Source organism: Lontra canadensis, unplaced genomic scaffold (genome assembly GCF_010015895.1).
Source record: "Lontra canadensis isolate GAN:19392208 unplaced genomic scaffold, GSC_riverotter_1.0 scaffold88, whole genome shotgun sequence".
In the NCBI taxonomy this organism is placed as follows: Eukaryota; Metazoa; Chordata; class Mammalia; order Carnivora; family Mustelidae; genus Lontra; species Lontra canadensis.
Window position 1 is genome coordinate 1,926,304 of NW_022631082.1, and position 20,739 is coordinate 1,947,042.

At 55.8% G+C, this 20,739-nt stretch overlaps 2 protein-coding genes across 5 annotated transcripts in view; one reads left to right on the forward strand and one right to left on the reverse strand.

Moving 5' to 3' along the window:
- SAFB (scaffold attachment factor B) overlaps positions 1 to 15,614 on the forward strand; it is a 35,902-nt gene extending 20,288 nt beyond the window's left edge. For 2 of the 4 annotated variants that reach the window (XM_032883692.1, XM_032883694.1), the window contains 15 exons: positions 754 to 1,264; positions 1,688 to 1,737; positions 2,576 to 2,670; positions 4,334 to 4,483; positions 4,581 to 4,663; positions 5,008 to 5,147; positions 5,322 to 5,410; positions 7,119 to 7,225; positions 9,577 to 9,867; positions 11,017 to 11,154; positions 11,378 to 11,420; positions 14,199 to 14,317; positions 14,615 to 14,721; positions 15,070 to 15,136; positions 15,283 to 15,614. In XM_032883692.1, coding sequence (XP_032739583.1) covers positions 754 to 1,264; positions 1,688 to 1,737; positions 2,576 to 2,670; positions 4,334 to 4,483; positions 4,581 to 4,663; positions 5,008 to 5,147; positions 5,322 to 5,410; positions 7,119 to 7,225; positions 9,577 to 9,867; positions 11,017 to 11,154; positions 11,378 to 11,420; positions 14,199 to 14,317; positions 14,615 to 14,721; positions 15,070 to 15,136; positions 15,283 to 15,412 — 2,120 coding nt within the window. In that variant the 3' untranslated portion in view covers positions 15,413 to 15,614. The remainder of the gene's footprint in view (positions 1 to 753; positions 1,265 to 1,687; positions 1,738 to 2,575; positions 2,671 to 4,333; positions 4,484 to 4,580; positions 4,664 to 5,007; positions 5,148 to 5,321; positions 5,411 to 7,118; positions 7,226 to 9,576; positions 9,868 to 11,016; positions 11,155 to 11,377; positions 11,421 to 14,198; positions 14,318 to 14,614; positions 14,722 to 15,069; positions 15,137 to 15,282) is intronic. The other 2 variants (XM_032883690.1, XM_032883691.1) reach the window with 1 other exon arrangement.
- A 3,220-nt stretch (positions 15,615 to 18,834) lies between these two features.
- On the reverse strand, positions 18,835 to 20,702 carry MICOS13 (mitochondrial contact site and cristae organizing system subunit 13). The gene is made up of 4 exons (XM_032883707.1): positions 20,530 to 20,702; positions 19,654 to 19,831; positions 19,399 to 19,450; positions 18,835 to 19,071 (listed from the first exon to the last, which is right to left on the reverse strand). The coding sequence occupies exons 1-4, from the start codon at positions 20,556 to 20,558 to the stop codon at positions 18,974 to 18,976; spliced, it is 357 nt and encodes a 118-aa protein (XP_032739598.1). The 5' UTR covers positions 20,559 to 20,702; the 3' UTR covers positions 18,835 to 18,973.
- Between the last annotated feature and the right edge of the window lie 37 nt (positions 20,703 to 20,739).

Sequence of the window (20,739 nt, forward strand, 5' to 3'; positions counted from 1 at the left end):
CTGTGAAGGTGGCTCGCTTCTCATGTCACAGAGAGTATTGAGATGAACCGATCTCATGCCTTTTTAAACGGCACTTAAACGTACGTAGAAAGTTTGCATGATGCCTGTCGCGAGCTCATTGTTGTGCTCCCCACAAAACAGATCTTGTGATATTGGGCAGTGTCTTAACTTTGTGGTTTTTAATTCAGGCAGTGCAGGTAGCTGTAGGGAGACGCATTTTAAAACATTGAGACATAACTGGATTCCAGAAGAGGAAAGCGTTTCTTCATGAGAATTCCAAACAAATGCTATTCACTTTCTGGACTGCAAATATCTGAGAGCACCGACGGAAGAGATCTGGTTTTCATGCTGGACTGTTCTGTTAAAAGAAATGCAAAGAAATTTGGAAATTGAGCTGTTCAGTGAATGGTGATACATTCAGTTAAGCACCTTGGACTTTGGAAGCTAAATTTGGAAGAGTCCTATGTAAACGACGACAGAATGAAGACTGTCAAGAATCAGCCAGAAGGTTTTGGGGGTTAAATCTCTGGGATGCTTTTCTCTTCCATGTAGCGTAGCGGCTTACTGTAGCAGTCGGTTGGAGCGCAGGTAGTGTAACCGGTGTAACTTTGTGTACCCGCGGGTTTTCCAATCTCTGTGTAGCTAGCGGTTCTCTTCGTGTTAGTGTGGCAGCCGTGCCAGTTCCGCATTTGTGATTGCTTTATTTCCCTGGTAATTAAACCTTGTGCCATTCTATTCCTGTTAAATCCGTAGAAAATGAGAAAATACTCGACATTTTGGGGGAAACTTGTAAATCTGAGCCAGTAAAAGAAGAAGGTTCCGAGCTGGAGCAGCCCTTGGCACAGGATACAAGTAGCGTGGGGCCAGACAGAAAGCTTGCGGAGGAAGAGGACCTTTTTGGCAGCGGCCACCCGGAGGAGGGTGACTTAGATTTGGCCAGCGAGTCAACAGCGCAAGCTCAGGCGAGCAGGGCAGACACCCTGTTAGCGGTAGTGAAAAGGGAGCCCGTGGAGCAGCCAGGCGGTGGCGCGCGGACGGACTGTGAGCCTGTAGGGCTAGAGCAGCCGGTTGAGCAGAGTAGTAAAGCCTCCGAGCGCACGGAAGCCTCTAGCGAGGAGGCCGCGGAAGCGCCCCCGGAAGCCTCAAGCCCAGACCCCAGAGATAGCAAAGAAGACGTGAAGAAGTTTGCTTTTGAAGCTTGTAATGAAGTCCCTCCGGCTCCTAAAGAGTCCTCAGCCAGTGAGGGCGCTGATCAGAAAATGAGGTTTGTTTTTTCTCAGTTTTAGACCAGACGCTATCTCCTTTCCATTGGTCATTTAATGACACACATAAGCTGTTTTTTCTGCAATTGGCCAGCCAGACTGATGCAGTCGTAGCTTACTTCTGAACCATGTTTTATTTCTCTTTGTTTATTTTAAACTGATTACATAATCTTTTTTCTTTTCTCAACCTGTCATGGTTGTTTTCTTTAATTCTTCCTAATTATCTTTAGCCCAGCAGAATTAATTAACTCCTGTGGGTCTGAAATCTTATGGTTAGGTCAGATTTCCAATACCAGTTTGTCGGGGTATCATTTTTTCAGAACTAAATTTCGGGTAGGTATGCAACCTCAGCACGTGTTCTATAATTTTGAGTTTGTTTCGTCTCTGCTTCTTCCTTCTGGAGTGACATTATCTTTTGTCTCTAGTTCTGTCGAAGATGAGTCGGATACAAAAAGGCTTTCCAAAGAGGAGAAGGGTAGGTCACTGGGGCGACAGCGGTCTGTCTCTTGCACCACGTTTGGCCTTGTTAGCGGTGGCCTTTCCGGTTCTCCTTCACTGCGCACTGCATTTCTCACCCAGATTTGCCTCCGCCTCTCCTGAAGCCTTTCTCTGCTCCTCTGCTATTCAGTCTGCAGGTTCTGGGTTGTAGGCAGCAGGCCAGGTCCTCAGAGTTAAGGTACCGATCTGAAGCTGACTCTTGCTTTCGCTAGTGCACCGTGACCCGCTGAGGTCGCTGACCCTGACTGCCCCGCGCGCCCCCCCCCCCCATTTGCTGATGCCTTAGCCTCAAGGACACTTGCAAATGGAAAGCTTTTGTCTGGTTTCAGGATACCTTGGGGTTACCTGGCACATCAGATTTATCAACACCGTTTCTGTTTATTAAAAAATCGCTAATGGAGAACACATTTTGTCGGTTCAGAGTCCTTAGCAGCCTAGAATACAAACAAGGGATGTAGATGGGAAGGTATTTGTGACAAGAAGGAGAAGCATCTGAGTTGGGTTCATCCCGACAGCAGCTTTATGTTCGGAAGCCGCCCCGGTGCGCTGCCCTAATGCTATTGGGTGACTTCTAAGGGAGCAAACTCCTCATGGCCCTAATTGCCCCTGACTCACTGTCATAAGTGGCGTTGCTCACAGCCCTGGTGGGCCTCGTGCGCATTTGCAAGGGTTGTGTGGGAGCAGGGGGCGGGCCCTCCTGCCCAAGCTGGCATCTGGGAGAGGTGGGAAAGTGTCTGGTCTGGGATGACTTCAGTCTTCCAGGTTCGGGCTCCTGTGAGTCTGGTGTTTCTGACCAGGCTTTTCTTTTGAAATAGGTCGGAGCAGTTGTGGTAGAAATTTCTGGGTTAGTGGACTTTCTTCTACTACCAGAGCGACAGATTTGAAGAATCTTTTCAGCAAATACGGGAAGGTAAGACCAGGGGTCTTCTGGAGAAGAAAATGTTTTGAAGCCAGTGTACTATGGCCTTGACATGCAGACGATTGTCACGTCCTGGTGACTGCTCTGAACAACATGTTGCCATTCTTTAAGCTCACATTTGCTCACGGCTGTGGATGATCTGTCTGTCCATGGCTAGAGGTGAGAGTGGTGGAAGGTCCCAGAGCCCACATCAACTTAGTATTTTTTCTTCCTTTTCCCCGGCCGAAGGCCACCATTTCAATCAGAGGATTTCCTGAATTCATTTTTGTGGTTTCGGGCCTTAAACTCAGGGAGGGCTTTGGGGGTCGTAGCAGAGGGTGGGTTGGGCAGATTTCGGAACACGAGTGAGGCTGTGGAAAGGGGTTGTGAACGGGTCCTGTGGAGCCAGACTGGTGCAGAGAGCTGGAGGCCGCAGTTCCGCTGCTCGCAGCTGTGTGGCCGTGAGCCTGGCCCCTTCCCCACGTGAACCTCTGTCTACATCTGGGAGTCCTCAGAGCTGCTGCTTCCTCACGATGGTGTGTGTAGCCGGAGCTGAGCTGTTGGTGCCTCTGCCCCGTGACTTTCCACTCCCCTGCTCTCACCCACAGCTGGGCCAGCGCTGGCCACGTGCCCTCTGGAGCACCCGCCTGTCCTCCCTCCCTTCTCAGCCATGAGCTGTGGCCGTGATGGGTAGAGCGGCTGCCTCCCCCTGGCCCCAAAGCCTGCTGCGGGTCCCTGTGTGTTTCACAGCACCCGTGGTGGGTCGCTTCCCTAGTCATCCTCAATATCCTGGGCTCCTTGTCTCAGATGTAGCTTTTGGGGCAAGCTGAAGACACGGACTTTTTATTCGTACTAAGGGTTCAACAGATCACAGCAGAGAAAACTAATAGTATTTACTTTGGTTATTGATGTCCAAGAACTGACGAGCAAAATTAAATATGACGTGCCTGTAGCAGTAACTAGCGAGTACCTGAGGCTCATCCCTTTGATGATTCTCTGTGGCCCTCAGCAGGTGGGTGCTCCCAAGAGGGACCTGTCACCGGGGCCTCCAGTGTCCTGGGCACATTGCAGGCTTCTGGTATTTGAGTCAGGGACCAGCCCTTTCAGAAACTCCCTTGGATCTGAGTCTCCCTGTGGCCTAATACAGGAATAGGAATGGGAATATAGGCTGTGTGGGACCTCCCCGAGCCTGGGGGCCAACCCTTGGCTTGTGGGCCATCAGGAAAACTGAGTCGCATGTGACGATGTGCCTGTAGCGCCAGGACGCGCACACCATGTCTCGTGGTTGCTCCGAGTACGTGTCATCTTTCGGGCTCCATCTGCAGGCCTGTCTTCCGCCTCACTGTGCATGCGGCTGGTGGGATGCCAGCAGCGGCGTGCCACGCATCTCACTTCCGCGCCACTCCTCACTGCCGTCCTGGTCCCCAGGAGGAGCTGCTGGAAGGGGGGAGCAAAGCCTCCAAGGGGTTGCAGTGAGGCAATAGCATCATCTTCCCCGCTGTCAGGTGCCACTTGTCAGGCACCAGGTGACAGCCTCCCCGATGTCCGCACCCCAGGGAGGGCGCCAGGACTTGCGGATCCTCGGAAAGCACCGTGAGCTGCAATGCCCTGCTCATTTCCAACGGGGGCTGGAGGGGACTCCTGTTTGAGCCATGCTTGTGTGCTTTCCTTTGAGGTGGTGGGTGCCAAGGTGGTGACAAATGCCCGGAGTCCTGGAGCTCGCTGCTATGGCTTCGTTACAATGTCCACAGCAGAAGAGGCCACAGAGTGCATTAACCAGCTGCACAAGACAGAGCTCCACGGGAAGATGATCTCAGTGGAAAAGGTAAGTGGTTATTTTCTTCCAGGGATGCGACCTTTTATATACATATCAGGTAACGTGTATGTGTCTGTGGTAATACTTGGGTTTGATTCTCTTTCAGGCGAAAAATGAGCCTACTGGGAAGAAGACCTCTGAAAAGAGAGAGGGTGAGGGGAAAAAGGAGAAGGCCAGCACCAGCGACAGGTACTGCTCTGCTCCGAGGGAGCTGTGGCCAAGAGGGGCCTTCTCTGTAGTTCCCGGTCTGCACGTTTTCCACAGCTGGAGGGGGGCCGCGGGGCCCCTCACCCCTTCCTTTCTTAGGTTTGGAGGAAGGGTCTCACCGGCGGCGGAGACGGTCCTTCCTGCAGTCCCGATGCCGGGGGAGCTTGGGGAGAGCAGGGGGGACTTCCTGTTGCTCACCGTCACTTTGTGCCGGCCCAGGCGGCCTCCTGGTCCCGCGGTGCTCGGGCCAAGGGTCCGGTTCGGGCTGCTTCGCTTCTTGACTATGGGATGTAACACGCTTGTGTGTCCTGGGCCGTTACTTCTAGATCTGCGAACCTTAAGAGGGAAGATAAAGCCGATCGGAAGGAGGACGTTAAGAAGAGTGAAGACGGAGGCGGGGAAAAGAGTAAAGACCAAGACGATCAGAAACCTGGCCCGTCAGAGCGATCTCGCACTACGAAATCAGGTGCTGTCACCGGAGATGCCACCTGTGTTTTTTCTCTTCCTGGTTGGTGTGGTTCGTGGTTCGCTGTAGTCAGTCAGCAGCACGGACTGGATTTCTTTGCCATAGAGTTGAGTACTTTTTGCTAATCTGAGTGTTTCCTGTTTCTTACGTCACACAACTCCTTTCCTCCTGTAGGAAGTCGAGGAACGGAGCGGACCGTGGTGATGGATAAATCTAAAGGCGTGCCTGTTATTAGTGTCAAAACATCAGGATCCAAAGAGAGGGTGAGTATTAATTTTCTAACTAGGGCATAGTATTTTCTCATTTCGCATTTCTTTCATCTATGTTTCTGTAGAGTTTAGGCAATTCTTGAACTTCATTTAAGAGAAAGGTGGTATACCTTTTCAAATCGTAGACAGCTTGATATTCTAAAAAACAAAGAGTTTAAAAAGGTTTCGTTTATAAATACTTAACTCTTTCCTGATGAGAGTTTTTTTAATTTTTTATTTTATTTCCCTAAAGCTAATTTTAAAATTCAGATGGGTTGGAGAAGGTTCCACAGTAGATCAAGGGTTAGAGCACTGGTCTTAAAAAATTCAAATATGGGACTGGTTGGTTCCCGCCATCCCTGCCCCGATTCAGCCCATACCTGGCTGTTTCCATTGCCTCCCCTGAAAGTTTTCAGCAGCTCTCCATCGTGCATTCCTAAACTCACATGCAACCCAGCCAGCCTTTCCTGCCTTTCTGAGTCCAGTCTCCATTTTGGTTCAGTCCCACACTCTTTCTCCTTGCAGATGCTCCACAGAACACAATTCACAGAGGACCCATCTCGGGTTCTTACCACTTCACTCCTCCTGCTCTTAGGGTCTTGAGCAGCTATTGTCCATAAATGTAATTTTTGATAGATTCGGGTCCGGGGTCCCCAAGGCCACCCACATGCAGTGATTCGCTGTAAGGACCACTGGGCTTATTACCCTGTGGTGGCATGCCCAACGAAGATTGACTCTGGTGGTGTGGTAAGGACACACAGCCAGGTCGTGGGGAAGAGACTCAGGCAGAGTGTGCGGGAGACCCTTGCAGGCTCCCTGGAGCTCTCCTCTGCCCGTGAGCTCACGCAGCGCTGAAAGTGCAGCGGCACCTGGGCACTGCTCCCACCCAGGGCACCCATCACCGTCGCCCGTTAGAGCCTCAGCACCCCGGGCTTTTCCTGGGGCCTGGTTATATAGGCACTCTGCCAGGTACAGACCAAACTTCTGTTTGAGATTTGAGAACAGACGGTCAGCACAAAGCACATTTGCATGGTCTAGGCCCAGTGAACCGCCCTTAACAGGGAGCTCTCACCTGGAGGCGCTCTGGGCGCTAAGTTCCCAGGTGGCAGCCCCCGGCCGGCCATGCCGCCGCATGCTGCGTGCGAAGTGACAAACCGTTGAAGCTCTGGCATGCCAGCCTTGCAAATACAGAAGGTTTCAGCCTGCTTGTGTTTGCGCAAATATGTAATACATGTGAGCTCTTTTATGTTTACTTTACGTAAGGTAATTGGATAATGGCCAAAACGGGAGTGCAAGCTCCAGGGCTGAGATGGGACAATCTCATAAAAATCACTCGGGAATCCTCAGATACACCGGAAGTAGCTGTGGTCGGGCGCTCACTGCCTGTTTAGTTAAGGAAAAAGAACAAGAGTAAGGAATTGATTGTAGATGCAGAAGACAAAATATTAAAAAAATTGGTTCGATCATTAGTAAGTTTTGGCGTGGAAGTGCTGCCATTTCGACCCCGTTGAAGTACTCGGGGGATAATTGAGCGTGGAGATAAGGCTCTTTGAATTCTGAGAAGGAAAACGCAGGCGTGTTAGGAGGGGGCGCCTTGTTACTTGGTTGTTCCATTAAACCTACAGTCTTCATTTCCGGCCTCCATGTTGGATGCTGGAACCTGGACCCGCCTGATTCTTCTGTTGCTTCTGCTTTAACTTCTGGATGTCTTTTGGTGAACCAGGTTTCCAAGAGCCAGGATCGCAAGTCGGCCAGCAGAGAGAAGCGGTCAGTTGTGTCCTTTGATAAAGTCAAAGAGCCTCGGAAGTCAAGAGACTCCGAGTCCCGCAGGTGAGTCCGTGTCCAGGAGTGTTACTGGTTTGCGTGTATCTCTGGACTAGTTACAATCGTGTCATAGGGGGTATTTCCAAAGTCCTCTGTCTGTGGAATATTGCGTTAAACATCTTGATTCCTTTGGCTTTCATCCTGTGGTTTTTGTTTTGTTTTGTTTTGTTTTTTTCAATGATCTCAGAGAAGCACATAGGTCCATCTCTCTCTCTCTCTCTCTCTCTCTCTCTTTTTTTTTTTTTTTTTTAAGATTGATTGATTTGACAGAGCACAAGTAGGCAGAGAGGCAGGCAGAGAGGTGGGGGGAAGCAGCCTTCCCGCTGAGCAGAGAGCCCAGCACAACGCTCGATCCCAGGACCCCGAGACCCTGACCCAAGCTGAAGGCAAAGGCTTAACCCACTGAGCCACCCAGGCACCCCTTCTTTCTCTCTTTTTTTTTTTTTTTTTTTTTTTAAGATTTTATTTATTTGACAGTGAGAGAGGGAAACAAGCAGGGGGATCGGGCAGAGGGAGAAGCAGGCTTCCTGCCAAGCAGGGAGCCTGATGTGGGGCTCGATCCCAGGACCCTGGGATCATGGCCTGATCTGAAGGCAGCTGCTTAACGACTGAGTCCCCCGGACACCCTGGACACCCCGGCCCATCTCTTTTTAAAGATTATGGAAGGTAACATCAGGGAGTTGGAATGCCTTCCTGGTACAGTAGTGCTAGTTAGCAAACATTCCAGATGTACCCCAGAAGCTGTGGAAAGGGAAAAAGGAACAGTGGAACGTATGTAGGGAGAGAGTTACAACAGTTAATTTTTCCTATCAAGAAACCTTTTTTTTTTTTTTTTTTTTTTTAAGACTTATTTATTTTAGGGGGCAGGTGGGGAGACGGGGAGAGCGAGAATATCAAACAGACTCTCTGTTGAGTGCAGAGCCCTACATAGGGCTCAATCTCATGACCCAGAGATCATGACCTGAGACCAAGACTCGGTTGCTCCACTGACTGAATCCCCCTAAGCTTCATAGTCTAAAAAAATCCATTAGTGCTATTGGCAGAGTAAGAATGAGTAAAGGGGGTAAGGCATTGTTTTTAATTAGCCCACACTCACAGCTTCCTGCTTCCAAGGGCAAGGCAGCGGGCAGAAGGCACTTTTCTTGAGGTAACTGGCAGATAGAGCCGCAGACCTGACCCATCCGCGTGTGGGGATGTAATCTGCGAACGTGACAGGATGGACTAGAGCCCGAGTAGCTTCAGGTCACTTGGCTATTCTTTACACAGCACTTTGGGTCTCCCGCTCACGTCCGTGACAAAGCCCTCACCATACACTGGTGAATAAACGTGAACGTGAAACATAACGTCTGTGTTCATAGAAAGTGAACGTGAGCGAATTCAGGAGTTAGGGTTGGACAGCCCAGAATGTCCCAGAGGAGAAGTTGACCGAATGCAAACGTGACTTCCGTACGTGAGCGATGAGAACAAATGCAGTTTGAAATCAGTGCAATAAGGCAACGGTAACATGACCGGAAAGTGGACAGAAGAGAGTTGGTGGAAGGGACAGGCCAGACGCCGCTGGTCGTGCAGTGGGCTCCGCCTCGCTGGGCATCAGGAGTGCATGTGAGAGGAGTAGCTGTTTTGGTCCAAACCACAGGCACAGTGAGGCCAGAGTATGCATTTTTGCAGGTATAGACCATATCTGTGAGTGGGTGGCCAGGGCTTGTGGGAGGACAGCCTGGCAGCTGTCGCCCCCGGCTTCTCGCCACCACACGCACAGGGGCCAGCAGGGAAACTGGCGACAGAATAGATGCCGCGGGTCCCCGCACAGCCTTGCCGGCACCTCACGCAGCCGCTGCAGGCCCCTGCTGGTTGGTCAGCTCATCTGAACTTGTACAGCTGCATCCAGAAGTTTCGATGCTAGTGCCCTAGCCCTGTCCCATGGGGACTCATTGAAGCTCATGGGTCAGGGAGCAGAGGTTTTCGGTGAGACTTGCTTTGCTGTGTAAAGTGTGTTCTGTTGTTAGTGGGCTGTTGCGTGGAATGAGATGTGGAGCTCCAGAAAAAGTACTCAGGGATCGAGGCTGAGCTCGTACTCTAGCTGACCCTCAGTGTGCACACGCCTCTTGCCCTCATGACCCACTGGGCAGGAACCACGTGGAACAGGGCCTGTGCGGGCATGGCAGGGCCGCCGCTGCCCTTGCCCTCGCGTTCACGGGTCTGCGAGAGCTGACCTGTAGTAGGAGGCACGGCCCCAGTCTGCATCTGTGTCGCGCCGCGGGGCGGGCCCGTGTTCCCCGGGGTGGGCGGGGTGGGCGCTGTGGCCTGTGTCCTGCAGCTCCGTGGCCCGGGCCCCTGCAGCTGCTGCTGTCCCGCAGGGTGCGTGAGCGCAGTGAGTGGGAGCAGCGCATGCAGGCGCAGTGGGAGCGGGAGGAGCGGGAGCGGCTGGAGATCGCCCGCGAGCGGCTGGCCTTCCACCGACACCGGCTGGAGCGGGAGCGCATGGAGCGGGAGCGGCTGGAGCGCGAGCGCATGCACGTGGAGCACGAGCGCCGGCGGGAGCAGGAGCGCATCCACCGCGAGCGCGAGGAGCTGCGGCGCCAGCAGGAGCTGCGCTACGAGCAGGAGCGGCGGCCGGCCGTGCGGAGGCCCTATGACGTGGACGGCCGGTGAGTCGGGCTGCTCTTAGCCCCCCGCAGCGGAGGCCCCCGGGTGCTCAGGATGGGGGATGAACCCCAGGGTCCCATGAACGGAGGAGTCTTGTTCCGGAGGCAGCACGGGTACATGCTACAGCCCTGTTTGACGTCCTCTACTTCGTCTGGAACCTGGGAGGTGGTAGGGACGGGTGGAAAAATGGTTGTGCAAAGCAGCGCCTGTCTGGTGAAGCCTCAAGTTCAAGTCCCAGCACAGACCCCTGAGGAGGGAGTGCGGACTCGCAGAGCCACGCGTGACACGCGAGGGCTAAGCAGGCGGCCGGAGGCCAAAAACAGCTCCTACGGGCCCCCTTTTAGGCTTTGTTGTCACTGTAGTGGTTTGTTCTGGTTTGTTCCAAGAACATTGTTTCCCAGACATGCCAGGTGTGACGTGTGAATACCGAAATGAGCCCCGTTGAAAAGGGCCTGATTTCAGACCTGCCGTTGGGAGTCGGGGGTGGTAGTCCCCATACTGGTCCGATCCAGGCGTCTCCGCCTGCGTCCCCACTTGGGAAAAACCAGTTTGTGTTCTTGTGCTGTCAGCTGCACGGCTCAGAGCGGGCCTGGGTGACAGCTAGCAGGACCGCTCTTCGGGGACTTCGTGCTATTTTTGGATTTAGGACCTTTGTGCAAAATACTGATGACGGGAGTCTGTTACGGCCCTACGTGTTTTCAAACGGTGTGTTTCAAGTGCGTCTCAGAGCCCCCCCCCCACTGGCGTCTTTGCTGGGTCAAGTCCACCTCGGAGGAGAGCCCTTGTGTGAAGGAGAGCCCAGGGTCCGGCCTCTCGCTTGCTGTCCTGGTCGAGGCCGTGCACAGTTCTGGAGGTGACCCGCAGGGGCGCACGTGTGCCTACTCCTGTCCGGGAAGCCGCAGCTCTTCTGTGCAGGGGACGCGGGGCACGTGGGAGGAAATAGAGCGGATCTGACGTGGGTCGGATCCCACATCACCCTGCCAGCCCCCCTCAGATCACTAGCAGAGAAGACCCCCCCCCCCCAATAAAGTCCATTCACATTTTGGGAAGTGACAGGAGCCGAGGACCATTGGAGGGTCCGACTCACCAGCTCCCCTGGAGGTCACGAAGGTGGAGGAGAAACTAGGTTCACCTCTTTCTTCCCGTTGCAGGCGTGACGATGCCTATTGGCCTGAAGCAAAGCGGGCCGCCCTGGACGAGCGCTACCACTCTGACTTCAACCGCCAGGACCGCTTCCACGACTTTGACCACAGGGACCGGGGCCGCTACCCGGACCACTCTGTCGACAGGTCAGCCGGTCCCCTGGCCCTGCCCTCTTTCTCTTGCTCTCTCTTTTCCTCTCCTCTCTTTTTCTAAATGCCTGAGAACTAGAGTCAGCCCTTTTAGGCTTTGCGGGCCCACTCGAGCCATCAGAGCATGAAGTGCCTGGTTTCCATGTGGGAAGTGTTTTGTCTGGGAGGGCCTAACCGACTTAATTTTTCTTAATGTTTTTATGTAAATCATCTTTTTCAGGAGAGAAGGTTCAAGATCTATGATGGGAGAAAGAGAAGGACAGGTGAGTCAGAAACTCCAGTTGAATCCAGCTTTGCCTTGGGACCGGTTCTGTCTCCTTTGGCGTGCCTTCTCCTCTCTCTGTAGCTGAGGGGGAGAAGCCATGTATCCTGGAGCCTCTCTGGGCCTTGACCCTGAGGTTCTCTCTGCCTCTGAATAAGAGTAAATAATGCCCCGTAGTCCCAGCTAAAGAGCTTCGGGCACGGCTGGCAGGCCGGCTGCATGCTTGTGCCCTGCGCAGCTGAGCGCACGCAAGTCCGGGGGCGGCCTCCGGAGGCAGCTCACTCTCTGGGCCACACCCAGAGTGCCTTGCAGGGTGAGTGCGTTAGAAAACGGGCTTGATCGGCAGCTTTTTCCTGTCTTAGACTTAAGCTTGAGAACTTCCCCAAAGAGCCTTGACTTCCACGGGCTTACTTGGAAGATTGTGGGGGAACGAGAGAAGGATGTGGTCAGGGCATCGTCGTTGGGTGGAATTGCTGCCCGGGTGGCGTCCTTTCCCTGGGGTGAGCACAGACTGCTCCCGTCTGGCTCCCTCCCTCTTCCTGAGGGCCTGGTAGGGGCCGCTGCCTGCCTTGGCCAGATGGAGGGGGTTCCTCTGCCCACTCTGGGGGACTCCTCACAGGATTCCTTTTTCTCTGCTCCTGGAGGTGAATCTGGGACGCAGTTAAATGTACACCTGGTCTCCAGTTTCTCTGATGAAGTTGAGCGCGGTGGTTAAATGTCCAGGTTCCAGAGCCAGAACAGAGTCGCGTCCTGGTGCCGGCACTTGGGCAGAGCGGGTGTCTCCAGCTGTGAGACTGAGGCGGCGTCCTCGCCTGCGCGGGGCAGTGCGGCGGAGCGGGCTGAGAGCCATGCGAGCCGGGTCCCTTGCGTGCAGCTGCTGGGCACCGCGGGCTCCCTTGCCCACCATTAGTACCCAGAGCGCCCCTGAACCTGAAACGGGTTTTCTTCCTCTTGCACACTGTCCTAAGTAAGACAGCGGCGCTGCCCTGGATGGCAGGTGGGGACAGGGGACACAGAAGGGAGCACTGGTGCAGGCTTCTGGTCTTGCTGAACCTTTACAGGGCTCGGTCGGTTGGATGGCAGAGCGTGGCTATGTGGGGAAGTACCGGGTAGAGCTAGAAATGGGCTTTATGTAAAAAGTCCTTTCTCAGCCTTGTGTTTTTAGAAGGCTGTTGATAAAAGATTATTCCTTGGTTTTTTTTTTTTTTTTTTTTTTTTAAAGATTTTACTTAGGAGGGCGTGCACGCACACACAGGGGAGCAGCAGGGAGAGGGAGAAGCAGGTTCCCACTGAGCAGGGAGCGTGATGTGGGGCTCGATCCCAGGACCGCAGGGTCATGACCTGAGCTGAAGGCAGACGTTTAACCCACTGAGCCACCCAGGCGCCCTGATTGTTCTTTATTAAATATTTGTGATTGTGGTTTAAATCACAAGATGAAGTTTAAAAAAAAAAAAAATTTTTTTTTTTTTTTTTTTTTTTTTTTTTGGTTGGTGTGTTTTGAAAGTTCTTTATGGAAATGTTATTCTGGGGTTTCATTTTAACAGCTCTTGCCATCTGGCAGCGCTGACTTCCTTGGACCCTCTTGGGTTTTGATTTTGCTCCTAGAAGGAACAGTGCCTTATTTTGTCCATCTCCTACAGTTGAGCGAGATGTCTACATTTGGGAATGAGAGACCAGGGGAAGCGGGGTGGGGGCCCAGGTGGTTAGGGTGCCCGGGATGGGAGCATGCGTGCCCCAGCCTCTGGGAGTTCCTGTCTTAATGGTGAAGATGAGCACGGACAGGAACAGCACCAGGGCGCCCGGCATACTCATCCGAGGGGCTTCACGATCTGGACTCCTTTCTAGGTCTTACTACTTAAAATGTGATCCTGGCACAAATGACCCCAGGGCCACAGGTTGGATCTGTGGGACAGTGAGACCCTCAGTGGAACCAAAGCCACCTCCCCAGCTCCCTAAGAGTCGTGGACGTTCCCAGCACTTGGGGCAGGGTGCAGGTGGAGGACAGGTGGACATTTACTTCAAACAGCTTCTCTTAGGGATGCCTGGGGCGTGCAGTCTGTTGAGTGTCTAACTCTTGGGTTTTGGACTCAGGTGGTGATCTTGGGGTCATGGGATGGAGCCCCGTGTTGGGCTCACACTAAGCAGGGAATCTGTTTGGGATTCTCTCTCTCTCTGTGCTTCTCCCAAGTCCCACATGCTCACTCATTCTCTCACTCAGATAAACCTTCAAAACAGGCTTTTCTTTGAATGGGAAGCTTCCCCTTCCATCCATCCTTCAGATGGCATCTGGAACGGAGTCAAGCATCCCCATGGCCTGTGCCAGCGCTGTTTCCACGAGCAAGGCCCCAGGGTGGCTGGCGGTGGGCTGGCCCAGGGGCGTCAGGTCCAGAATGAGTGTGGTCAGGGATCCCCAGCGGCTCTTTCGTTCTGTGGCTCTGCAGGACCGGAGCACAGGCGCTGTGTGTTTTTGGTGCAGGGCGGCCTCTAGGCCCGGCACTCTTCTCTCCATGGTGCCCAAGTTCTCTCCACTTGGATTAGGGCGAATCTCAGCCCTCAGTTTCTCTATTCTGTGACTCCATTCTTCAACTTTGCCCGCTGGTCCACGGGCAGACGGGATGTGGCGGTCACGCAGGCTAAAGACCCGTGTGGCACGAGGCCATGTGTTGAGTGCTCAGCTGCACTTCTGAGCTGTTGTCCTCATTAGCTTGTTGCCCCAATGGCCTTGGGAGCCAGGCTCCGTACCAAAGCTTTCTTTTTCTCCTGGTTCTTTAATATCCAGCATTACCCCGAACGCCACGGAGGACCAGAGCGCCACGGGCGGGACTCCCGCGACGGGTGGGGCGGCTACGGCTCTGACAAGAGGATGAGCGAGGGCCGGGGGCTGCCTCCTCCACCCAGGTTTGTGTCCTGCACCGCGCCGCGCTTGCGCAGGCCTCACACTGCTGGCTCGGTTGGTGTGTCCAGCTCAGGACCATCGGCCTGAGGGAAAGATGGGGGCCAGCCCCGCCCCAGCACACTGGCCTCGCTTGGGCCGCCTGAGAGCCCTGAGCAGCCTCGGACCAGGAGCCGGGTCCTGCCTCCCGCAGACCGCCGCCACTCAGGGATGGGCACCGGGCACACAGCATGCTGAACCCACCACCCCTGCTACTCGGAAAGGCAGAGAGGGCAATCCAAATCAGAGCTCTCTTTTCCAAGGGGCAGACGTGACTGGGGGGACCATGGCCGAAGACTAGAGGACGACCGTGCGTGGCAGGGTGCCGCCGACGGAGGCATGATAGACAGGGACCACAAGAGGTGGCAAGGTAAGCCTGGCTCTCCGCCGTGACTGACTGTCTCTGGAGAAGCACGGGAAAGCTCAAGCTGCTTCTTGGCAGGGAGAACTTTCTCGGCTCTCCCCGAGGCCACAGGGTCTCGTTGGTCACTGACTGGACCTGGGGAGGGGGAAACGGAGGTGTGGTTCACTTCTCTGCCTCAACTCACGCAAGGCGGCGGGTGTGTGCGGTTCATGTGCTGATGCTTCGGCTGGGACCTGTGGGTTCTGGTTGACCCCGTAGCTCAGGGAAGGGACTGGAGCCCCACGAGCCCCACGTTGGTGTCCTTCGAACTCCACGGGCCGTGCTGAGGTGCTGCCTGGATTGGATCTCTTGTAGGTGGCGAAAGAAGTATGTCTGGTCACTCTGGGCCGGGTCACATGATGAACCGGGGAGGGATGTCAGGGTAAGGTGTCGCGTGCTGCTTGTCCCTCTTAACCGGTCTTCTCCCTGCATGGTGGCTCGCCTGGGAGGTTAGAAACCGTGCGGGCCGGGCAGACGCGGGGGTGCACAGCATGGGCTTCCGTGACCCGGGATCTGTGTTGGTCGTAGGCGCGGCAGCTTCGCCCCAGGTGGGGCGTCGCGGGGCCACGTGATCCCACGCGGTGGAATGCAGGGGGGCTTTGGAGGACAGAACCGGGGGAGCCGACCCAACGACACCCGCTTCACTCGCCGCTACTGAGTGCTCGGATCCCTGTGTTCTGTCACGTGGCTACAAGAGTATGTTCTGTTAGGAGTTATCTTAAACTGTGTACAATAATTTTTTTTATCTGCTGCCATATTGTAGCTCAATACAATGTGAATGTTTTTATGTTCTTTTTTTTTTTTTTGGTTTTTTTTTTTTTTTTTTTGTAATAAACGTGTTTCTGTTCACATACCCTTTATTTAAAGTGTTTTCTCTCTTTATTTCATCTCCTTGTGTGAATTATACTTGGTCTTGCTGAGCCATGGCTGTTCCTTCGGGAAAGCACAGAAGGAGCAGCTTTAAAAGGCTCTTAGGGTTTCCGGAAGCCGTGTGCTGACAGCGCCCCCTCCTGGGCCCTTTGCTGTACCTCCAGTGTTTCTGTCCCCAGGCTCTGTCTCTGTGTCCAGGACGCGCCCAGTCCTTGCTGATGGGCCGCTGTGCTTTTTTTTTTTTTTTTTTAAATGTAAAATACACAGAACATGGAATTTCCCATTCTGACCACGTCTACACGTACAGCTCGGTGGCATTCATATTTGCACACTGCTGTGCAGCCGTCACCAACTTCCCATCTGCAGAACCTTCCATCTTTCCTGACCCCAACTGTCCCCGGTCCGCACACCCTTGCGCCCACACCCCACGTCGACTCCCCGCATCGGGCTTTGACTCCTGGGATGGGCTACGTGAAACTGCATCCCAGTGAGTAAGACTGGACAGCCGTGCACTGCCTCCCCAGGTCAGCCAGACTCTGTCTCCGGGGGCCCCGCGGCTGTGCCGCTAGTGCCTGGGAGGGAGTCCCGTCTGCCCGTCTGGGGGAGCTGTGCTGGCCGGGAGGCCTGCTGCCTCTTGCTCTGTGGGGCTCCATCTTTGTCACATCAGAGAGGAGTCCATTCCTGTCTGGGGACAGACAGACACATGACCCAGGCTTCAGACCGTGTGGTGGGCCACATAAACCCCTCCTGGCGGGCCCGGAGGGGTCCCCGCCCTAAACCCTAGAATCTGTACGCACAGCACCTACCGTGGCAGAAGGGGCTTTGCTGCCAGGATTCAGTTAAGGACCTGGAGATGGAGGGTTAACCAGGTTGCCCAGGTGGGCCCAGGGTCCTCATTAGGGTCCTTCTATGGGGAGCAGTGAGGCGGGGGAGCCGGAGGAGGGACGGACAGGCAGACTAGCTGGCTTTGAAGGTGAACAGGCTCTCTTGCCAAGGACCGCAGTGGCCTCTCGCAGCAGGACGAGGCTGGAACGGTAACTCCCCGGAGCCTCCAGAGAGAGCCAGCCCTGTCCACACCCACACTTAGCCCAGGGGGACCCGTGTTGGACTAATGGCTTCCAGATCTGTAACATAATTCGTGTGTGTGGTTTCAAGCCCCTGAACCTGTGGACCTTTGTCACGGGACTACTACAGCCTCCCAGGGCGGTGGCGGTCAGCTGGAATGACTGTCTTCAGAGGATAGACACCTGCCAACCCTTGGAGACATCTGGAACTGTCCCGAGTAGGGGGACAGGGTGCTGTTGGTGTTCTGGGGTTGGTCCTCAGCCTGTGTGTTGCTGAGGTGGGGGGCTCCTGCCTTGAAGGGACCACCCATGGGGCGGTCGGGAGGCCCAAAGGGAGGCTTTCCAGAGGCCGTGGCTGAGCCGTGGGCAAAACGAGCAGGAGTCAGGACGGCCAAGTGAGAGGGTGCGGGAGTGCTGTGCCAAGGCCAGTGGCGACTAGGGCAGTGACATGATCAGACTTGGACCTGGGGAAGCAGATGGAAGGGGCAGGCAGAAGACCAGGGAGGTGGCCTTGGCACTGGTGACGGATTCAAGTGGACAGAGGAATTTGGGTCTGACTGCACAAGGGAATGGAGGGGTCAAGAATGGCACCATATGGGGCGCCTGGGTGGCTCAGTTGGTTAAGCGGCTGCCTTCGGCTCAGGTCATGATCCCAGCGTCCTGGGATCGAGTCCCACATCGGGCTCCTTGCTCGGCGGGGAGCCTGCTTCTCCCTCTGCCTCTGCCTGCCTGTCTGCCTATGCTCGCTCACTCTCTCTCCCTCTGTCTCTGACAAATAAAATCTTAAAAAAAAAAAAAAGAATGGCACCATAGTCTCTGGGCTAGTGGCTGGGTCCATGTGGGCAAAGGCTACCCTCCATCAACCGAGCCCCAAAACACCTGGGAGGCTGAGAGCCATCCAGAAAGCAGTGCGAGCTGGTGGGCACCAACGGTACAATCAAACAGTGCTTGGGGACAGTGAGTGCTGCCCTGGGGCCATGAGCAGGCAGGGGTGGCACAGGGAGCCAGGTGGCCACCAGGTGCCACAGCAGACATGGGAGATCCACCCAGAGACTGTTCCTGGAGAGCACAGTGACACAGGTCACTCTGGGCTCTGCCTCCCCAAACACTGCCGGTCAGGCCACCTGTCCTCCCCCACACGCCTCCCCACACCTCCCTTGGACACACACCAGGGACTCCTCCCAGGGAGCGCCTTGGACGATGTCTTGGCTTCTGGTCTCTGCTTTCCTCACTGGAAGCTACCATCCTAGCTCCGGGGCTTCAGTGAGCTGTCCCCCAAACCAAGAAACATAACCCCCAGAACTCTTAGGAACAGAGGATCCCATTGCCCGCTCAGGGCCCTGTCGCCCAGGCCTGCTCCGAGCTCCCAGAGAGGCGTCTTGGGTGAGTCTCCAGGTTCCAGCCAAGCCACTTTCTACAGTCCGTCTGTCTGGGACACGGGTTTCCTCCCACTGCCATCATGGTGGGATGCCCTCCTGGCTGCGAGTATGCCCAGGGCCCACCCACCGGGCACTTCAGCACGGTGGGGAGGAACATTAGGTCACCAGGCAGCTGACCCAGGGTGGGGTGGGAATGCCTTCCCAGGGGAGCAGGGGAAGCTGGGAGGGCAGGACATTTGAGGGTAGGGGAGCCCCCCCCCACCCACTAGTGACCACGAAGCCTGTGGTCCCAGGAATCCCTAGACGGTGGGGAGGGTGGACTGTGGGTAGAGCAGGCAAGGGAGGGTCAAGACGAGACGACACACGGGCATCACTGAGCTGAGCCAGATGGGAGACTCAGCGGCCACAGGAACTCCTGGCCATGTAGACGGGGAAGAGATGAATTGTGCCCACCCCGAGTCCCCACCTCCAGAATAACCCCACTCTGGGCTCAGCCCTCCATGAGCTGAGAGCCCCCCCACCAACCTGGCCTGGCCATCAGTACTTCCCCAACCCATTCCTGGGCCCTGAGCATAGTCTATGGGGCACCAGGGCCAAGTGTCTGCTCCCCATTCCCATACCAGGTTGGGGACTCAGGAGGCAGGGCCCTGGACAGTGAAGGGTGAACCCATGGCCTGAGGAGCTGCTGGGTGCCAGAAGCCCGGGAACCCTGTGCTCCGAGCACCAGCCAGGCCGCCCAAGTCCCCGGGGCCAGCACATGGGGCGGGGAGCACTTCCAGAGTCCTTTATTGGGCCGGCAAGGCCGGGAGCTGCCCTTGCAGTGGGGTCCCAGTCCCAGTCTGGAGTCTCCGGGTCTGTGGCGTACCTGCCCCGTTCCTGACCGGGGCGGTGGCCTCTTCTGACAGGCTACTTGCTTCGCTCCTTCAGATACTCCCAGCCCTCCTTGGAGTACTCGCGGGCCTTGGAGGGGGCCACGGACAGAGCTGACATCACCGTAATGATGCCTGTGGAAAGAGAGGGCCCAGCGCCTTCAGCCCCCGGCTTTAGTCCACCGACACCGGAGCCCCGGAAACCCTAGCTCTGCAAGGCCTTTAGAGGCACCCGTTCCAGCTCCATCGGTTCCACACAGGGAAACTGAGGCAGAGGTGGGGCAGGGCCTCCTCTTGTCTTGAGGTCACACGATGACCCGTCCTGAAAGGAGGATCCCTGAAATCTCTGCCTCTTTTCCTCTTTAGATCCACGGGAGCTGCGCGGAGCAGCAAGGGGTGGTAGAGGGTCCTAGACTGGGGGGTATCGGGGGCCACCCCCCAAGCACTGGGACCAGGGCCTACCTGAATTCCAGGTGTCGCGGATGTGAAAGTTAAACTTTGGAGGGGCTGGGAGCTGGGAAGAGAGGCAAGAAGAGGCAGGTGAAAAGGGGAGGGTCCAGCCGGCAGCCCCAGCCGCCTCCCCAGGCAGGGAAGGGCAGCGCAAAGCCCAAGGCGGAGGACACCAAGCAGGGCTGGAGGGACCAGGGACCCAAAGCCACGCAGGAAATGACACGCTCCTCCCACCAAGCCTCAGCCTCACTCCCAGCCTCAGGGTACCTGGGGCATCTTCAGACCGGTCTGCTCACACACGTACTGGCTGAACTGGTACATGGCTGGGGGCACGACCTCCTCAGCCTTCTGAAGGACAGCCTGGCTCTTGTCGCTCGGCCCCAGCAACTCCTGGTCATACACCAGGTAGACGGCACCCCCGGCCACACTGCCCTTGATGAGGAACCTGTGGTCGGGAAGGACAGCCGCTCAGCAGCTCCTCAGGCCCAGCTGGCCAGTCTCGGGGAGGAGTCGGCCTCGCAGGCGCCCCAGCCCTAGGGGTGACACACCTGAGGCCAGGCAGCTCATACGACAGAACGAGCCACCCCCCACCCCCAGCCCAGAGGCGTGCCTGGCACCTACTCTGCACAGCTCTCAATCCACACTGCACAAAAAAAGCAGAGCTACTCGGCCCCATTTAACTGGTAAACTGAGGCCTCGAGAGGAAAAGGGGTCGCTCGTGATCCCGCACAGAGCAGGAAACCGTGAAGACGGGAGAGCCCTGGCTTTCTACCTGCCACCCCAGCAGGCCCGACTTGCGCGCCACCCTCGAGGGGTTTCCGAGTGGCCCTGGTCGCTTCCTGTGTGTCATACGTCGCTTCCTGATACGGCGCCTGTGACATGCCCACCTTACAGAGGAGGCAACTGGGGCTCCGAGGGCGCTCGGACACGATCAGGGGGCAAGGGCTCGCTGGGAGACGGGAAGGACGCGCGACAAGCGATTTCGGGAAGGCCGTCCCCGCCGGAACCTCCGTTTCCCCATCTGCGCGACGCGGGACCTGACACCACGGAATTCGGAGATCCAGCTGGGAGCAAACCAGAGGGGGGTGCCCACGGGAGGGGACTTGCTCGGGGGCTCGGGGCCCGCCCTGCAGCCCGACGCACCTCATCAGCGACCACAATCGGGGAACCATGGTCGCTCGGCTCCGCGCGCAAGGACACTCGACTCGCTCGCCGCTTCCGGTGACAGCGCCGCAGTGGCCTGTGGGAAGTGTAGTCGCCCCGGTGAGTCGCAAAGGCCTGCGGGAGTCGAAGTCGCGCAACGGCTCGGAGACGCCAGAAGAGGGACTGCAGTCCCACCGCAAAAGGATCGAA

Bases quoted from the DNA above. Each gene is read 5' to 3' on its own strand.
- MICOS13 (XM_032883707.1), bottom strand. From the start codon at position 20,558: ATGGTTCCCCGATTGTGGTCGCTGATGAG. The intron at 19,832-20,529 runs GTGCGTCGGGCT...TCCCGACCACAG, and splicing joins CGATTGTGGTCGCTGATGAG to GTTCCTCATCAAGGGCAGTG. The intron at 19,072-19,398 runs GTAGGCCCTGGT...CTCTTTCCACAG, and splicing joins CCGCGACACCTGGAATTCAG to GCATCATTACGGTGATGTCA.